This window comes from Falco punctatus (assembly GCF_963210335.1).
Source record: "Falco punctatus genome assembly, chromosome: 2".
NCBI lineage: Eukaryota > Metazoa > Chordata > Aves > Falconiformes > Falconidae > Falco > Falco punctatus.
Genome location: NC_137581.1, coordinates 81,459,553 through 81,477,253, shown reverse-complemented (window position 1 = coordinate 81,477,253; position 17,701 = coordinate 81,459,553). Strand labels below are relative to the sequence as shown.

The following is a 17,701-nucleotide window of genomic DNA, read 5'->3' as shown; positions in this document are numbered from 1 at the left end:
ACCAATCTAAATATAGCAAGGCTTTGGAAAATATTGCCCATGCTTACTGAATCTGCCCTTTGCTGCCATCTTTCCCAAGCAGCTATTCTGCCACTGAGACCAATGGCAATTTCCTTCCTCTCACTGGGCTTTCAGTTTGGGACTATATATTCATTATATCCATGGAGAGAAACACTATGCCTTAACTTTCCTCACAAGAGTAAACCACCACAGGACTCATTTACAGACCAAAAAAACCCAACAACAACAACAAAAAAAAAAACCAAACCAAAAAACCCCTTGAGAAGAACTGCTCACAAACTGACTTTAGTAGTACAGAGTATATTTGTACAAAGAAATACACAACTGCAAACATTCAAACAGAAACCAGACCATACCTTCAGAAATTTTAAGACTGTAAGTTCTCTGAACCATTCCTGAACTAGCAATTTCCTGCTTGACAGGTTCAAGTGAAATGCAGTTGATGGATGGGGGAAGCAAGGGAAAATGTATACTTAAAGGCAGAGTTAGCTTTTGATTTTATGAATGTCAAGCTTAGGTAGAAACCACTTGTCTTCCTCACACCATCCTGATGTTCTCAGCTCTGTTAGAGGCCTGATCCAACTCTTACTGACATGCAGAAGACACAGTGGAGCACAAACCACTGGAAAGCTTCTAAATAGAACTTCCCTCTTGATAGAAGCAATTTTATGGGGGAAAAAAATATTGACATTTCAGTTTGGTGTTTTAGTATAGGTCTTGTTTTACCTTCCAATCAGACATGATGAACAAGTTTACATGCTCTGGGTACAACCCTGTTCCATTCTTTGAGTTCTATGCATCAAAGCGATGGGATGCCACCTTATTTTTATAAAATTCTAAAATGTAAGAAAAGTAATAAAGAGTTGCATGCCATGCAGCAACAGTCTTCAAATTTAAGCATCATTAAGCATCATTTTACTTGCAATGCCCCCTGACTCAACAGTTGCTCTAGGGGAATCCTGAACTGTGCGTTGAGACAAGGATGGAGAATTGTCATTGTCTGTGTCTAGTAAGTGGTGGAGCTTCTTGAGCCACTGCCTTAACTCTGCATAAGACATAGCCCCTTTTGCTATCTGCACCTTTAAAACTTTCATCTGTACATGATTACAAGACTTAATATATACTATTTCTTGTGCAAAGTACCGGATTTTAGAAGTCACTGCATAGGCAGATGTAGTAAGAAACAGATAGGAAAGACTCAACAGACCTATAACCCAAATAGTTTTTCAGATTGGTTATTGAAGATTTTATCATTTTAGACATCCATAAGAATGTTAACAAAGAATAGCATACACAGCAGCTGAGGCTTTTAAAATAAATTCTCAGATATTTTCTTTAAAAGATCTATCTATAATGCACTAAATTAAATCGATTAAGAGCATGTGACATCCTCAGAGTTATGAGAAACCCCAAAATACCAGATAATAATGTATCTTGGATAATACTGCATTCTGTTCCAGGATTGACAAAAGTAAACAAGATACCCATTCATCCACTTTGCTAAGCATCATGAACAGCTCCTTTCAAATGTTTACACAAAACCCCTTAACTTTGTTTCAGAGCTGTTTTTAGAAATGTTTACTTATTTTTACTTACAAGCCAGAAAACAAGCAGACTACAGTTATTAGCCTAGCATCTTATGTTAAGTCAATGCATACATAAATACCTAGCCATAGAAACACAAAGCTGCTTTTCCCCTCCCCCCTCGACAGCATTTGCCAAATTCTATAAAGGGGAGCTACAACTGCCAATCTGAAGATGAAGACAAGTTAATATAAACACAGTATTTTTATTATCAGCTTCTCAAAAGTTGTATTAACTTCCTGCATAGTCACGAAGGCAAGAAATCTCACTTTCTTTGCACTGGTTTTGAAGAACAGAGATACTTGTTCATTACTGTCTTCCGAGAAATTGGTCACTTCTTCGCAAGGTGGTATGTCACAAGCTGCTGCATCCAGTTCCTAGCGGGAGGGCAGACACTTCACCTTACCTTCTGAAACTCTTAACAGAGATGGAAGCATGCCCACATTTGGCATACACACCAATGGACACAGCCAAAACTGGCAGGGTGGAAGAATGGGCATGATTAAAAACCCACAAAAATCTACTAACAGAAGCACTGTAAGGGAACCACTTCCTGGACAAGTTTAATTTTTTGTATTATTTATTTCTCCAATTCTGCAGGAATTGCCAGTTAGTATAATATCAGAGATCTATAGAGTACAAAAAATATGATGCAGTGGTGGCTCTTCTAACAGTCACTTCTACTGGTAGAACTTAAGCAAACTAGCATGCAGAGAGCTAGTCTCTTACACAGCAGATCTACAGAATGTAAAAAAATCCTTATTTCTGAATGTCATTAAATAGCTCAAAATAGTTAAGGTTATGCATACAAACTCATGGGTTTCCATGTTTAGATTGAATTGCTGACATGTTGTTTATTTTTAAGTAAGTAACAAGTCCTTTGAAGTTTCTATTGCTCAATAGAAATTTTATCATTTCTGCTGACACACTGCACAGTGACAGTTATTACTGCTTCACTGATAACTGTGTGTACTTCTCATGACTATGAATTACCACTTTAATTCCAGATGAATTCAAGCATTAAGCCTTTCAGATACAATTCAGGTTTTAAAATCAAGCTAACCGAGGGGAGGAGAGGGCAACAGACAAAAATGACTATATGATTCAAGCAAGACAGAACAATGCTAAGTTCTATAACTAAAGCATTTATTAATTAATATTTTTAACAGTCTTATAAAGAAAGAATATCTTCATGATAATAATGCATTCCTTAGATTAGCTCACTTTTACTCCCTTCGTCACCCAAAGTTAGTATGGTATTTCTGAGACTGAAGAGCAATTCATTCATCAACATAGGGACAAACAGTATCGGAAAGACTTTTTTTCCCTGATATGTTCCACAGTAATAATTCCTCTGCATACGTATTTCCTTATAGCTAGCAAAAGCATTTGACTTTTCCCTGCATTTTGGAGGAAATGAAAAAAGCCTTGGGTTTCACATCAGTTTACTTCCTTGACCACTGTCCACTGACAAAATATAACATGAATCATCACAAAACACTTGTCAGAACTTCGAGGGCAGTACAGGGAACACAGAAATTGCAGATCATTTATTATGAACTCCCAGACAATATGTGGGCTACTGCTAAATAATAAAAAAAATTAAGTACTGCAGGGGTTTTTGTTCCAAATTTCAGCAACAATATAATTTAATAATTTAAGCTTTTCTGCTTTACCTTGGAGTAGCTGAAGAAAAGAGCAGTAAGAAAAAAAGATGCAGAATGAAAACCCGTTAATGAATATGGAAGGTTAAACAAAGGGGCTAATTTCTCCCTGACTAACTTATTGTCAGGTTGTATCAGTTTATGCTGCTTTCCCTTATATGCCTAATAGTCACGTTTCAGGTAGCTTGACTAAAATCTGGCAAGGTGACAGTAATACCAGTGTTAGATTTATATTTTGTAAGACACAAAATGGCATCCACTAAGTTCTTTTGGTTAGCTTGCTTTTTTTCTTTTCTGTTTTTGGTATGTAAACCTTGCCACACAAATCCAAGATTGTTGTCTTGTCACATTTCCCCCGGGCTACTGCAAAAGGATTTTCCTTATAGTTAGAGATCCTCTGAGCTATTATAAGTGTAATGTTGACTCTACACTTGAAAAACTTTTTGGTTTTTTTCGAACAACAGCATCAGTAGAGATTACATGTGCATCCTGAGCTGCTTCATACTCGTGTGACAGCATAAGGAGGTGACTGTTACCCTCCCTTCCCTACCAGCTCATAGCTTGCATCTGTGAAGGACATCAAAAATCATGAATGAAAGACCAATTTGAACTGATATGCCTAACTTCAAGCACCACAGGTGCTTCTTTTCTAGGAGCTGAAATAATGAAACTTGCAGCAGGTAACTAGCGAATATGTTTTGGACTATAGAAGATGACAAAATTGCAATTCTATCCAGCAGGTATTGATATATTGCTCATTCAAATTTGCTGTCTTGGAAGCCACACCAAATACATTAATAATAATGAATAGGTTCTGTTAATTGCTATTCTTGAAAATAAGCACATATGTGAGAACGGATCTGATGAGGAGGTCAGACAGTAAAAGAACAGAGTTGTCTATAGAAACACACTGAGACCCAGAAAATCTCCTTGGAGCAAGTCTGGCTTTTCAATACCCTTGGTATGACCACAGAAGCATCGCACCAAACCTCTGCCCCTCTGGAAAGTGAGAGCTACAGAGACACAAAAACTAAAGCCATATTTGTCCAGGAACGAATGTGGTTTTGAGAAAGCTGAGTTAGTGGTAGCAGCCTTGTCCAGGAAGAATTTCATGTCAAACAGGGAGAGGGGTTCTTCCACCAGCTGAAAAATGTATAAGGAAGTTCAGCTGCAGACAACATACCCTAGTTAACTGCCATTATAAAAATTCTTTTGTATGATACTATACAGAACATTTGGAGAGTTGAACAAAAAGCTCTTTTTTTTTTTTTTTAAGTCCAAAAGCAAGTACAGAGAAGGCATGGGGGCAGTTCCACATCCTGAGCTGTGAGATTAGGTATGGCTAAAACAAACCAGTGTAGTGCACTCCCACCAGGTAACTGTTTTGAGTTTAAATCCACAGTTGTCTTTTTTAAGGAGATGTACAAATTAAAACTTTATAATATTCATAAGTCTATTTGCGCCCCCCATATTTCGCATACAGGCAGTCCAAAACATTTTGAAGAGATGGTGGTGATCCTACAGGTTTTTTTATGAGCAAGGGTATGGTAGTCGATCATGAATGTTCACCACAAATTCACAACTCTTCTTTGAAGGTATAATTCTCTCCAGAAAAACCTACTGAATTTACAGGGCTCTGCTCTCTAACAAACTGCTACTTTATCTTGCCCCTGATCATGACACAGGAAAAAGTAATCAGGCCTCATGTGTTCGTCATTCAGGAGACTTGCAGCAAGGAGCTTCATGCTTTGCAAGAAGCAGCATTCCCATATTTATTGTAGTAAATAAGCCTCCAGTCAGGACTTCCTATCAGCACATTTACGGTGAATTTGTGGTGAACATTCATGATGGACTACCATACTCTTGCTCATAAAAAACCCGGTAGGATCACCACCATCTCTATAAAGATCCCCCCTGAACTAAAAACAGCAAGCTAACCACTTGATTGCTGCAACTGATGTCAGTGAAAAGTCATATCGACATGAGAATAAAAAGAAAAAGGAGATCTTGCACAGGTCACACTTTCCCTGTTCCATGCGACATGAAGTTATTTTCTTGAGATTGACTTCCTATGTATGTGCTCAGGCTTGTCCTATTTGCCAATGAACCTGGATGCTTGAGATACCACAACTACCTTTGACATCAAGAGAGACAACAGCTTGAATCCCAGTGTTGAAGCAGAATCTTTCTTCCATCATTTTTTTTTTTTTTTGCAGTGATTTCAGGAGCTGTTTTTCAGCTTAACAAGATGTCAGGTGATGTATATTTACTTACAGGGAGAACTCTAGAATTAACTTTTGCTGTTTCTAACATTACTTTTCAAGAAGTGGAACATTAACTTTGCATCTCAATTTCAAGCAGCAGAGAATGACCACTGTGCCAAACACCTACTTGGAGCAGAGTTCTCTCTGGCATAAACTACTCTGCAACTGTACACGTACAAATAGTGTTAGGTCTCTTAACAGATAGGGCAGGCAAGTCTTGCAGCATGACAAGGCAACACTTGACACAGCGTATAGGAATACAAAATGGAACTTGGCATGGAAAATTAATGGAGGTGAAAACAGGAAAGGTGTATCCAAAGAGTACTGTTCAGTCCAAAAGCTTTATCAGTCCACAACTTTCACCCAGAAGGTAGCAAAGTGGTTCTGGACACTCACAGATGACTTTGGAATTTAAACTAAGCTAAAACCTAACTAGTTAACTAATACTGGATAGATACAGAAAAACATTGACGTTTCCTTCTTTCTTCTCAAGAATTTAGGAACATACTCCTCCTGAGGTCACCTTCAGAGAGTATCTCAGAGTTGGAGGCCAGTATCGCACTTGTCTGGAACAGTCTCTCTCCTTTCATAAGGTGATAGTGTATCAATGTTAGCTCCCAAAACTGTTATCTGACTCTTTGCAAGGGCAGAGAGTGTTACTTCCAGTATGCATTTGCAAGCTTTTCTTGCTATTATTAAGTAAGCTGAGCTTTGGATAGATCTTGAAGAGTTGAAAAAATACACAGGCTTTTATGGCACCTCTTGAGTCATCCATAGAGTAGTTCAGATACAAAAAAACCCCTACAAACCACAAAAAGTACCTGGAAATTCAATTCAGGCAATACAGACAGGATGCAGGGGATAAGAGTGGCATTGACAGTACTAGAGGAGTAACCCAGGTGTTGTTACTTCAGGTGCATGGAAGTTTCTCATTATACTTTCAGCTGAACTAAGACTCACACTTCAAAGAAGTCTGCTGAACTGCTTTGTAGTTTAGAAGATAACCTTCCTTGTACTGAGAAAGTTTCACCTACTATCTTTTCCATTGATTTATACTTGGGATACTGCAAATTGGAAACTTAAGACTTCAGAGTCAAGATCCTCAGAAATAATCTGTGCTGAATTACCTTATTTTTGGCACATTACCAATCAGTATAGTTCTTGGTGTTGGGTTAGGCATCTGAGGAAGCACTGCTGAGAAATTAAGTGACTGAGAAGCCTTGTAAATTACAGATGAAGGCATATGTTTGATCATAGTTGTTTTCACCATTCATGACTGTAGCTCATCCCCACAACCAAAAGCAAATTGTTTTTTATCCACACTCCAAACTCTGAAGTACTGTAAATGTACAAATGACAAATGTCTGTCTCTAACATGAATGCTCTTAACCAACTGGTTGCTGGCTATTTTATAAGGATACGCAACCTTAGTAAACTCTGGTGCCTTTTTTTTTTTTTTGTTCAAACTGCATTTGGATCAGACAGCATGGCTACACAACAAGATTCTGCTTCCAAGAGGGGCAGGGACATTAATTTGAGTCTTTTTCTGCATTATTCAAGGCTGTTGACCAGATCTCCAATCAGCACGCTGGAAAACAGCACAGGCCTTGCACGCTTCTGCCAGTATCTCTGCACTGCACTACTGACACCATTAGGCCCAGAAAACATTTCAAGATCCATTTGGAGAACATCAGCGACATGTAAATGTTAACAGTACCACCGTTCATGAGCACATGATTTGGGGATGACTATTAAAACCAGAAGGGACAGAACCAGCAAGCAAGAGTATTGTGATTGAACATCCCTTACATAGCTTGGCCATTGACCTTATTCACCTAATTCCAAAGGCAGTTACTAGCTTCAGTTACACTTTAGAGAGCCTGGCAATCATAAAACAGGCCCCTCTCTGCGGGGAGAGAATTCAACTGGCAGAGAAAAAGTCTGCCCAGCCATAAGGCTTCAGCTAAACATCGGAGAAGTGACACAGTGATGTTACAGAAGGCCACTGCTGATCCATTTACAGCAAAATGGGTACGAGCAAGCAAGCTGTGCCACCACACACCTACAGGAGGCTCATCTCCTCATAAGCATCATAGGAGACCCAAGACCTAATGATTTTCAAAAACCTTGCTAGGAAAACCCTTGAGTTTCCTAACTGTAACGGGTAAATTAATGGGACTGCAGAGAGAAAACTGCACCCTCAAGCTCCTGGGCAAGACCGGGATGGCCGAGGAACCAAGGCTGCCCAGGTAACATTTAAGCCACCAGGAAGGCTGGGGGTAGGCTTGGCCTTGTGAAGAAGGGGCAGCAAGCAGAGCACGGAAGGGCCCTTGCCCCGCGACGCCCGAAGAAACGCTGAGCTTTACCGCCGCGAGACGCCCCGGCAGCCCAGCCTCGCTCCTTCGCGCCTCGCTCCGCACCGCCCCCCGCCCGGCTGCCGCGCCCAGCCCCGCCCACCCTCCCGGCCTCGCGAGAGCGCTCTCGCCCCAAGCCCCGCCCCCGCGCCACGTGACGGCCGCGGGGCTCGCGCCGGCGGGCGCCGCTCCACCTGTCAGGGGCTCCACGGGAGGCGGGGGGGCTCTCCCTGGGCGCGGCGCCCCGCTCCGCCCCCCCCTCCCCCGCGGGCAGCACGCCCCGAGCCCCGCCACGCGCTCGTCCGTCGGCGAAGCGGGTGCCCCACGGCCGATGGCGCGCGCCCCCAGGAAAATCCCCGCCTGCCGCGAGTGGGCGGCGAAAGCCGCAGGCCGGACAGCGGCACCCCTGCTCCCCAGGGCGGGCGAGGCCAACCGCCGCGCCACGGGCCCTGCCCTCGCTCCGGCCACGCCACCCTGCTGCGGAGGGCGTTACCTGCCGCCCAACCGCCCCTCGGGCGCCAGCGCCTCCGCCTCCTCCTCCCGCCCGCGGCCCGACCGCACGGAGCCCCAGCCAGCGCCGTCCCTGCTCCCCGCGCGGGGAGGCCACTATTTTCCGGGTGTGCCAAGAGCGCCCCGCGCCCAGGCCGGGGCAAGGCAGGGCGAGCGCGAATGCCCGCAGCCAGCGCGGCACGGCCCCCGCCCGCCAGGCGCTAAACGAAGCCCGCTTCCTCAGCGACCTCCGCTCCCCCAGCCTGGAGGCCCAGTTACGCAACTCCGCCCGTGAGCGCAGCCCTCCCTCCTCCCACCCCCAACGCCCGCCACTCCTGAACCCCCCCCCCCTCCCCCGCCTTCCCGTCGTCCGGTTTTTAAAGGCGCACGCAAACCTGCTGGCGCTGGGAAATCGAAAAGCTGCTCTGACTGACGGCTCTCTGGCCTGTCACAAGCCGCGAGTCCCAGGAAACCCGCCCCCTCCCCTCGGACGCCGACCAATGCGATGAGGCCTGCGAGGGAGGCGGGCGCCGTAGGCCAACCAAGCCGAAGCGCCGCGGTGGAAGAGCGCTATGACTGACGTAAGTCAACAAAGGTCACGTGCGGCGCTGCGGAGGCGGCGATTGGCTGCGTGGGCCCGGGCGGGCGGGCGGGGAGGGGGGGGTCACGGTGGCGGCGTGGGGTTCGCTGTGTGACACAATTACAACAACTTTGGGCAGCTGCTGGGGAAGTTTGTACAGGCGGCAAACACACCCCGCGCGGCAGGGCGGGCGGGGCCCCTGTCACCCCGGCTCCCCGCACCCCTCGCCGCCGGGGCGAGCGGCGCCGCGGCGATGTAAACACCGCTCCGCCGCCATCCGCCGCAGCAGCCGCCGCCTCCTCCTCCTCCTCCTCCTCCCCCCCCCACCACCTCCCCCGAGTCTCCAGCGCTGGGGCTCCCTCCCCCCTCCCTCCTCCTCCGAGCAGCGGGGCTTCCCCCCGCCTCCCTCCCTCTCCCCTCCCTCCCTCCCTCCCTCCCTCCCCCTCCCTGCCGGCTGTTGTTGTTGTAATAAAAGTTGTGGTGTGTGTGTGTGTCGGGCACCCCGCCCCGCCCGGCGCTGGGGGGTGTTGGGGGCGCGCAGGGGGGGGGGTTGCGATCGTGAGTTAATTACGCTGCGTTTCCATGAAATCGTGCGGAGTGTCGCTCGCCGCTGCCGCCGCCTCTGCTGCTCCTTTCGGTGATGAGGAAAAGAAAATGGCGGCGGGGAAAGCGAGCGGCCAGAGCGAGGAGGACTTCGCCAGCTTGACAGCCGAGGAGAGAGAAGCCCTATCCGGTCTCGACAGGTACCCGCTCCCCACTCCGCCCCGGCCGCCTCCGTGTCCCGGCTCGGCCCGCGCTCCCTCCGTGTCTCCCCCCTCCCCTGCCCGCGGCTCCCCGCTCGGGAGTGCGTGTGTGCCCGTGTGCGGGCTCCCGGCCGCCGCCGCCGCGCTCTGCCCTTGCCCGCCGGGAGCGAGCCTGCCTGCCTGCCCGTGCGGGGGGCTGACTCTCGCTAACGCCTGTGCCTCTCTCCCCTCCCTCCCGCCCGCTCCCCTTCTGCAGCCGACTCTTCGGATTTCTGAGGCTTCATGAAGATGGCGCCAGAACGAAGGCCTTGCTGTTAAAGGTAAGCGCGAGGGTGGATGTGGAGCGGGGCTGGGGGGGGGGAAGGGGGGAGGGGAGGGAGCCGGCCCGGCCCAGCCGCCCCCTCCCTCCGGTCCCCCGGGTCCACACGGTGAGTGTGTGCGTGCGAGTGTACATCTGGGTGCGAGAGTGCGTGTGTGGTGGTGGGGCGGGGGGGGCACCCGCGGCCGCACGTCCCCGCGGGCGGCAGGGCGCTCTGCCTCGCCCCCCGCCGCGGTCTCCCCACGCGTCGCTGCCGCCTTTGCCCCTTCCCCCCCTCCCCCAACTTCCCCGCCGCGCACTCGGCGCGGCTCTCCGCGCGGGAGGAAGCCGAGCGGGGCCGGGTGTGGGACGAAGGGAGCGCGGCCTTGCGGGTGTCCGTCCGGCTCCGGGACGGGAAAGTGCCTGCGCGCCGGGGCCGGAGCCCGGGGCTGGGAGCAAACGCCCAGCGGCGGGGCGGGGGAGGGGGCGCGGGGGCGGGAGGGAGGGGGAGGAGGAGGAGGTGGCGGCGGCGCGGGGGGGGAAGGCGCGCGCGAGGCGCTGCTGACGTTGGCCTCTCCCCGGACCCTCCCTCGTGATTTTCGCCCCGCGCGGCGGGGGCCGGCGGCTGCGCGCGCCCTGCCCGGCGGCGGTTGCGCCCGGCGGCGCGGCGGGGGGCGAAGCGGGCCGGGGGCCGCAGGGAGCGGGGCCGGGCCGGGCGCGGTGCTGAGGGGCTCCCGGAGCCCGGCGCCGAGTGACTTGTTTACTCTCCGGGCCCAGCTGCCGCCAGCGTGCCAGGTCCTCGTCGAGCGCCGTGTCCCGCCCGCCGGGCCCCGCGCCGTCCCCGCCGCCGGACGGCTTGTCAGGGAGCAGGACGGCCTGCAGGTTGCTGGAGCCTGCCCGGCCTTTTGAGAGAGATGTTTGTTTGTCTGAAAAGTTGTTGGCCCTGTCATTTAGTTAAGTAATGGCTGCTCCTGTCGGCCCAAGATGGCCGGACAGGGAGGAGAAAGAAGTGTGTGGGGGGGAGGTAAACACGAAACAAATACCGGGAACGAATATGCACGTCGGCTGGAGTGTGAAGCCCCCGGTGAACGTTGAGGGAAACTCTTCTGCGCATTGCAAGTTCTTTCTGGGTGCTTTCCTGCTGCAGGCAGGGCGTTTGCAGCGCCGGTGTCCTCCTTATCAACCTGTAGCACATTTCTGCTGCCCGCCCGTAAGCTATTGACAAAGGCTGTGCGGGCGGAGTGTCTGCCGGTTGTATTTAAAGACCGAATGCGAAGAAAGCGTTTGTCTAACAGATTAAGTCGAACACTGTTTTTAAAAGACCACACGGTTGAAGCAGAGGACTGGGTTGTTCTGGTTCCTGCTTTCTGACTTGTTCCTGTCAGTAGCGTTGCATTTGACACTTTGTTCATCCTATTGTTGTGCCCGTGCTGTGTGCTGATACTTTCCCGTGGAGATTTTTTTTTTTTTCTCATGCTGTTCCTGGTTGATCTGAAGATCTCACTCTAAAGCGTGTTGAATCTGGTAGCCTAGGCCCTTACTTGTGTTTAGATGTTTATTTCTGGCATGATTGGAGAAGCTCAATGTCAGGACGTGGGGGGAGGGGGCAGGGATGGAACGAAAAGCAAGTACACTTTTCTTTGTGCTTATGTTTTAAAAAAATGTCGTGGTTTCCTTTTGATTTTCGGAGTTATTTATAAAAATACTTCTTCCGATAAGTCAGAAAGGCAAGGGAGTGACATGTCAGATGAGTTAAATAATGTACGTTAACTGTTAGTGGACCAGAATTAATGTCTGCTCTGTGAATGCTGTTGAGGCCATCGGAAATATTGGAGAGTCATGTATGGGATAGACCTTAAGGATGCCAGATAGAACATAAAAGCAACATATATAATTAGATTGTCTGTCGCATAACATGACTAGGTTAAGTTTTATTTTGCGTACTGTAAAATTAAGTAACGCAGACAGCAATTCAGCATATTAGGTGAGTTTTGAGTACTTTCCTGCATATAATGTATTTTCTTTTCTATGCTAGTCGAAAAAGATTGTATTTTAGAATATACAGTCTTGTTTGAGATGACTGAAGTTGTGGGGCATTTTGATAATTTTGAAGTGTGTTTCTAGAAATATCGTGTGTTCTCCTACAGTGTCAATGTATGAATCCATGTACCAAGTACTAAAAAAAAACCCCCACAAACCCCCAAACCCCACCAAATATATTGCTATTTTACCTCGGTTTTCTGACAATGTTTTGGACCTTTATGAATTGCAAGCTAACTCACAAGCATGTTCTTCATAAAACTTGACTCTGAGAAAAGTAAATTGTTAAGGAAGTAGAATGATTAAAATGTTACTGTTCAGTGCAAAGATGTTTTGAGATGAATTTCTTGGCTTGAACCAGGTTTGATTTTGTTTGTGCTTTTTACTTTTCAGGGAATGTGTGTGTATTTCAATTACTGTTACCGATAAGGAAGGAGTTCTCATTTTAAGATATTTTTTACTTAATTCCTTTTTTCTGTGTGTGCACCTTCATACAGTTTACATTGTATGAGAAGGTTTAGGGTCGTCATTCTAGCAGATAGCTCTTAATTCCATGTAACAGTTATTTTTATTGTAGAAAGTGTGGCCATAGATATGTGCATTTAATTAATAGGTTTTACAGCGATAGTAACAAAATCTTCCCTTTTGTGCACGGAGCAACAACAGCTAACAAAGACCTTAGACTCCATAATTATGAAATCCTAACAGATTGATTTAAGAATCTACAAGCCAGCGCATTGTAGAGTAATATGAGAGATAGGTGCAAGTAAAGCAGGTAAGGAAAACCATTGAGTCATGTTTCCAAAAGAATCCTTCACAAAGGGAAAAAATTATCAGTACTCCCCTCGATGTGAGAATAGTCCACCTGCTACTGAACCTTTTAAAAAGGCAGGCTGTAGCAGCGTCTCTTCTGTGAGCGCCTGACTGTTCCCTGGTTACCTGTGGCGAAGGTGGTAGAAGTGTACACGTCTGAGGAGACTGTTGCAGGGGGAGGTGAGGTCCTGGGTTGCAAGTGTTGAGGGAACTGCTCTGTTACCTGCACAGGTACTTGTGCAGCAGCAAGATTCTGTTGTGGGTTTGAATTTGGTGCCTCAGTACGAGGAGGTACTACTCTTGGTTTTCCTGGGGTTCACTCAGCAGGCAGGCAGTGCATTGGCTAAAGTCACTTGCCAGGCCCACCAGGAGATTTCATGAAGCCTTTGCAGTGGGAACTCTGATTTAATGAAGCCACACCCTGACAGAGTTTAGTAAGAAGAACTCTGGGATCTCTTTCGGGGATGGAGGGAGCTTCATGTCTGGAGCATAGTTGTGGGGTTCATTCATGCTCCAGGTTTGGATGGCAGTCTCCCTTTTTCCATAGTTTTGCTCTGTAGGATGTATGGTGGTAGTCTCGTGAACTAAACTGAGTCCTGCTGCTGGGTGTAGCAAATCAAATGAGCAGATAAGACATCAGATCTATACAATTTTATGAATTATTGAAGTTATAGACTAAAGGTCAGGAATATTGTATTGTTGCTCCATGTATTGAATATGTGATAAGCCAGAAGAAATCAAACTTTCCTGTAATGGTGTACGTGCTGTTAGTATGTGTGCCAGAAGAATAGAATTTTCTGTTGCCAAAAAATTTATATTTATTGTGCAGAAAAGGAGCTTGAAAATAATAGTTTGCAGCCAGTGTGGTTTTGGGGGAGAGGGAAATTGAGAGTTCACATTTTAAATGGGTTTAAATGCTGAAAATCCAGTGTAGCCAGTCTTGTACTGGAGAAAGTGCTCACTGTTACGCTTTTGTAGTTGACAAGAACATTAATGTGAAGGAGCAAAAGAACCCCCAAAACAAAACCTAAACCCCTGCTGTTATCTTGATGTCTCTCTCCCAGGAAGATGTTGTTAGCAGGAGGTGATGCTTAAGGACTGGGGGGTGTGTGTGTGAGGAGGGAGAGAGGGAGGGAGAGAACATCCTTTGTATTGGAAGTGAATTGCAAAACATTTCCTTTTTTTTTCTTCTTTTTTTTTTTCATATTTTTTATTTTTAACGGTACTTCCAATGTTTAGCCAAAGTTGACTTTCTTGCAGTGATAAGCCTTTGTTTTGTAAGCTATAATTATTTGTCTTACGTACAGATTTAGGGTGATGTAGCTGGTCTAATGTATTGGGCATAAGATGCTTGTTAATTCCTATTCATTGAGTTTAATCAGTTTGTCATATCCTGTAGACAAAATTTGAAGCATGTTTCCATTTGAAAGTATTGATGTTGACATCAATTTAAAGAGATATGAAGTAGTTTCATGCAATATGCCAGTTTTTGGTCTCTGTGTAACCTTTTGTGGTTTTGCAGCCCTTTTGTTTTCCGTCTGATTTTAAAAATGGTATTTCCTTTGTGTAAAGGCCACATGTGTTGAAAAAATTAACAGTAATTATCTGTGCTTTTTATTAAGCATACAAAGTAAGTGCAGGCTGACAATATTCTTTCATCTTTCTTGTAAGTGTCGCTTGTTTAAAAATAGTTTTGGACAGTGTGAATTAGTATTTATTGACCTTTTCCCTTTAGTGTTGACATTAATGATAATTTTCTACTAATCTATAATTAAATATCCTGTTTTAATTATAACAGACTGCCTGAAAAATAATTATGCAGGAAAAAATTTAGCAGATTAGTCTAGGTGTAATAAAGTTGTTTGGTTTTTTTTTTAATAACTTTGGAAATGCTTTTGGCTTAATTTATTTTCATCAAAACAAAGAAATACTGCTTTGAAAAGAATTATGGTGTTTGTCTTATATAATGGCAGTGCTGGGAATTGAGAAACTGGGAATTGGTACCATGAGACATTTGTAAAGTATTCCACAAAGTGCGCAGCCTCTAGTTTCTGTAAACTTTTATCTGAGCTGTTCCTTGATTATTCTTTTTTTTTTTTTTTAAAGTAAGTTCTGCATTTCTTATTCTTTGTTATCTGGCAGACTGTCTGCTACTATGGAACAATTTGAAGTTGGTTAAAATCTTGTAAATTGTGTTATGGGTGGAACTGGTTTTCCATCTCCTTTTGAAGGTGTCTGGAAGTGGAGAGATTTTAAGTAAAAATTAAGTCTGTTTATTGGATAACTTGGACTGACGGATTTTTTTTTTAAGCTTGGTATTTGTCTGTATACAATTTGGGCTTTATGTTAATAGGGTAGGGTTTTTTAGGATCCAATTAAGGTGTAATGGATGACATATTCTATAGTTCATGGTTGTGTCAAGTTTATATTTTAAAATTACAATTACAGTCTATGTGATATTTATGTATCCTGGAACTTAAAGACTTCCGTTATAGGTTTGCAATATTTGCACATCATCTGGTGTTAAAAACAACTTTCTTTTTTCTTTTAATGGACGTTATACTGTACTTTAAGTGTGAGATACTTGGCACGTTTTGATACTCTCAAAACTAGTGTTCAAGGCATAGTTCTTTCAAATGGTTCTTTTTATTGCTCAACAAATAGATTCTTAACTGTTTTGATTTACTTTAAGTTTAAAGTGTAGTATTGTTACTACTTGCTGAAGGCAAGGAGATTTATGAAGTTCCAAATGTTACAGTTGTCATTTTAATATGTCAGTGAGCAGGCAAGAATGGACCTTATCTCTGCAAACAACATGCTTTTGAAGAAGTGTAGTTAAAGATTGCAGGACAGCTAGCATATTTGTATTTGCATCTCAGTAAGCTTTATGTTTGCTATTGGGAGATTATTAATAGGGAATACAGTATAAGATTTTTCTTTGTTATAGTAGCTTTTCATGTTTCTTATGGAAAAAATGTTACATATTGTAGCTTCCAAGTACTGGTCTACTGAGTCTGGAGGCTGAAGTGGTGGTTTCTTTTAAGTGACACGTGTGCACAGACTTAAGTAATTTGTGCCCTACTGACTTCATAATTAAAGAGACAAGGTGGGCAGCAGTTCAGGATGGAGAAGAGAGAGAAATACTATATTTTAGCAGCTGGGGAACAGAGGTTTTGATAAATTATTTAATTTTTGGAAGTGTAAAGAAAACCAGTGGCGAGGATGGGAAACAATTGTTTTTCTTGAATTCCGTTCCAGTAATTTAACCACTAAAATCCTGCCATTGACCCATTTGTGCATTATGATACTTGCAGACTCTAGCTGTCACGTTTTTATACAAGTAATCTCAGGTACTGCATGTGAAGAAGAAGTAGACCATCTAAAGCTTTTCTCTATACATAGTATTCAGGTGTGCTTTCTGCTTGTGAAGAGCATGGCGCTCTGCCTCTTGCCAGCCTTTTATAGCTGTTTGTTCACTGTAGTGGGTTGAGTGGACTTGATGATTACAGAGGTAAGACTATCTGCAAATGCTGATACCATCTGAAATAAGTGTTGAAAGTATGATGTAAAAGCTATACCATATGTTTGTTACATCTTTTTAGAAAAGAGTAGTTGTTTCATACTTGGATAACTCTGTGTGTGTAGAACCATTTGTTTTTATTACATTAGTAAGATGATACAAAATTAAGGAGAGTAATGGAAAATATTTACAGCTGTAAAGTGATTTTGTACTGATTACCATTTGTCACAAGACTTTCCAGTGCCAGAATTATATGGTGTAGCCCACTGTTCTTTATCCCACTGAGAATTAGGCAAACTTCGGTTCTGTGGAGAAATGAAGCTTTAGTTTCCAGCCTTACAGATGCATGAGTTGAACTTCAGGTTGTTGTCTGGTTAGTGAACAAATATTGTTGTTCTTGGTCCTCAACTGATACTATTTTTGGGTAATGGGAGGGATTTTGCGGTATTTTGAACAGTCTGAAAGGGAAGGAAATGTGTGTATTTGTAGTTTGAGGCTACTAAAATACTGCTGTAAAGGGCTTAGATCAGATTCTGCAGAAATTAATTAAACAGATGGCCTGTCAATCTGAGGTGAATACATATCTGAACTAGGTGACAGGTTTTAGTATTGGTTCAGATAATTCCAGAAGATAAGCCATTATTGTGCTCACTCTGGATGCATATAGGTATGTGTATATGACTTACAGCCCTTTAGTGCCACACTTAAGTTGTACATGTAAGTACAAGATATATAAGTTACTTTTTGTTTTAACTTCCCTTCATGGTGAGGTTCTGCAGCTATAGTGTTTGAAGTGTAATGTTTGAGTCATGTGTCTTTACAATTAAAAATCGAAGTGGTGCTCATTAAACTCCAGGTGTCATTATAGAGACCAGTTGACTGTCTTTGCTACAAGTGTTAACAACGTTAATCTTGTTCACTAGCAGAATACTTCTTTGTAGTTAAAACCAGACAAAATTGAACTGTTGTCCTGTATGGAGCTCTGCAGAAGGCTGCCAGGGTTTGTATAGGTGTACCTGAGAGGATAATCTTACAGAAACACTTTTGTTATGTGGAAAGAGAAGAACTGTGATAGTCTTATCTGAGTTTTTTGGACCAGGGAAGTTACGTAAAGCAAGAGAAAATAATTAAATATTTTATTACATGTTTTTGTTTTACAGATAGGCATGTTATAGAAATATCCATAGTAGTTGTAATTCCTCTTGTGGAAAAGCTGTTTTCAAGATTGGCCTGTTTTGAGACTAGGCTATTCAAAGCTTGTTTTCCAGACTAGTTCTACTGATACTGTCAAAAGTGGTATGGACCATTTGGTAGTTTGACTGTGGACCTAA

The 17,701-nt window shown here is 44.7% G+C and overlaps 1 protein-coding gene across 18 annotated transcripts in view; it reads left to right on the top strand.

Moving 5' to 3' along the window:
- The first annotated feature begins 9,049 nt into the window (after positions 1-9,049).
- Positions 9,050-17,701, top strand: part of KDM6A (lysine demethylase 6A) — a 175,760-nt gene continuing 167,108 nt past the window's right edge. For 10 of the 18 annotated variants that reach the window (XR_013925809.1, XR_013925810.1, XM_080374263.1 and 7 more), the window contains exons 1-2: positions 9,050-9,699; positions 9,956-10,019. Coding sequence is in view for 16 of the 18 variants with exons in the window: in XM_080374263.1 (XP_080230389.1) it covers positions 9,539-9,699; positions 9,956-10,019 (225 nt within the window). In the remaining 2 variants the exon portion in view is untranslated. The remainder of the gene's footprint in view (positions 9,700-9,955; positions 10,020-17,701) is intronic. The other 8 variants (XM_080374264.1, XM_080374262.1, XM_080374260.1 and 5 more) reach the window with 1 other exon arrangement.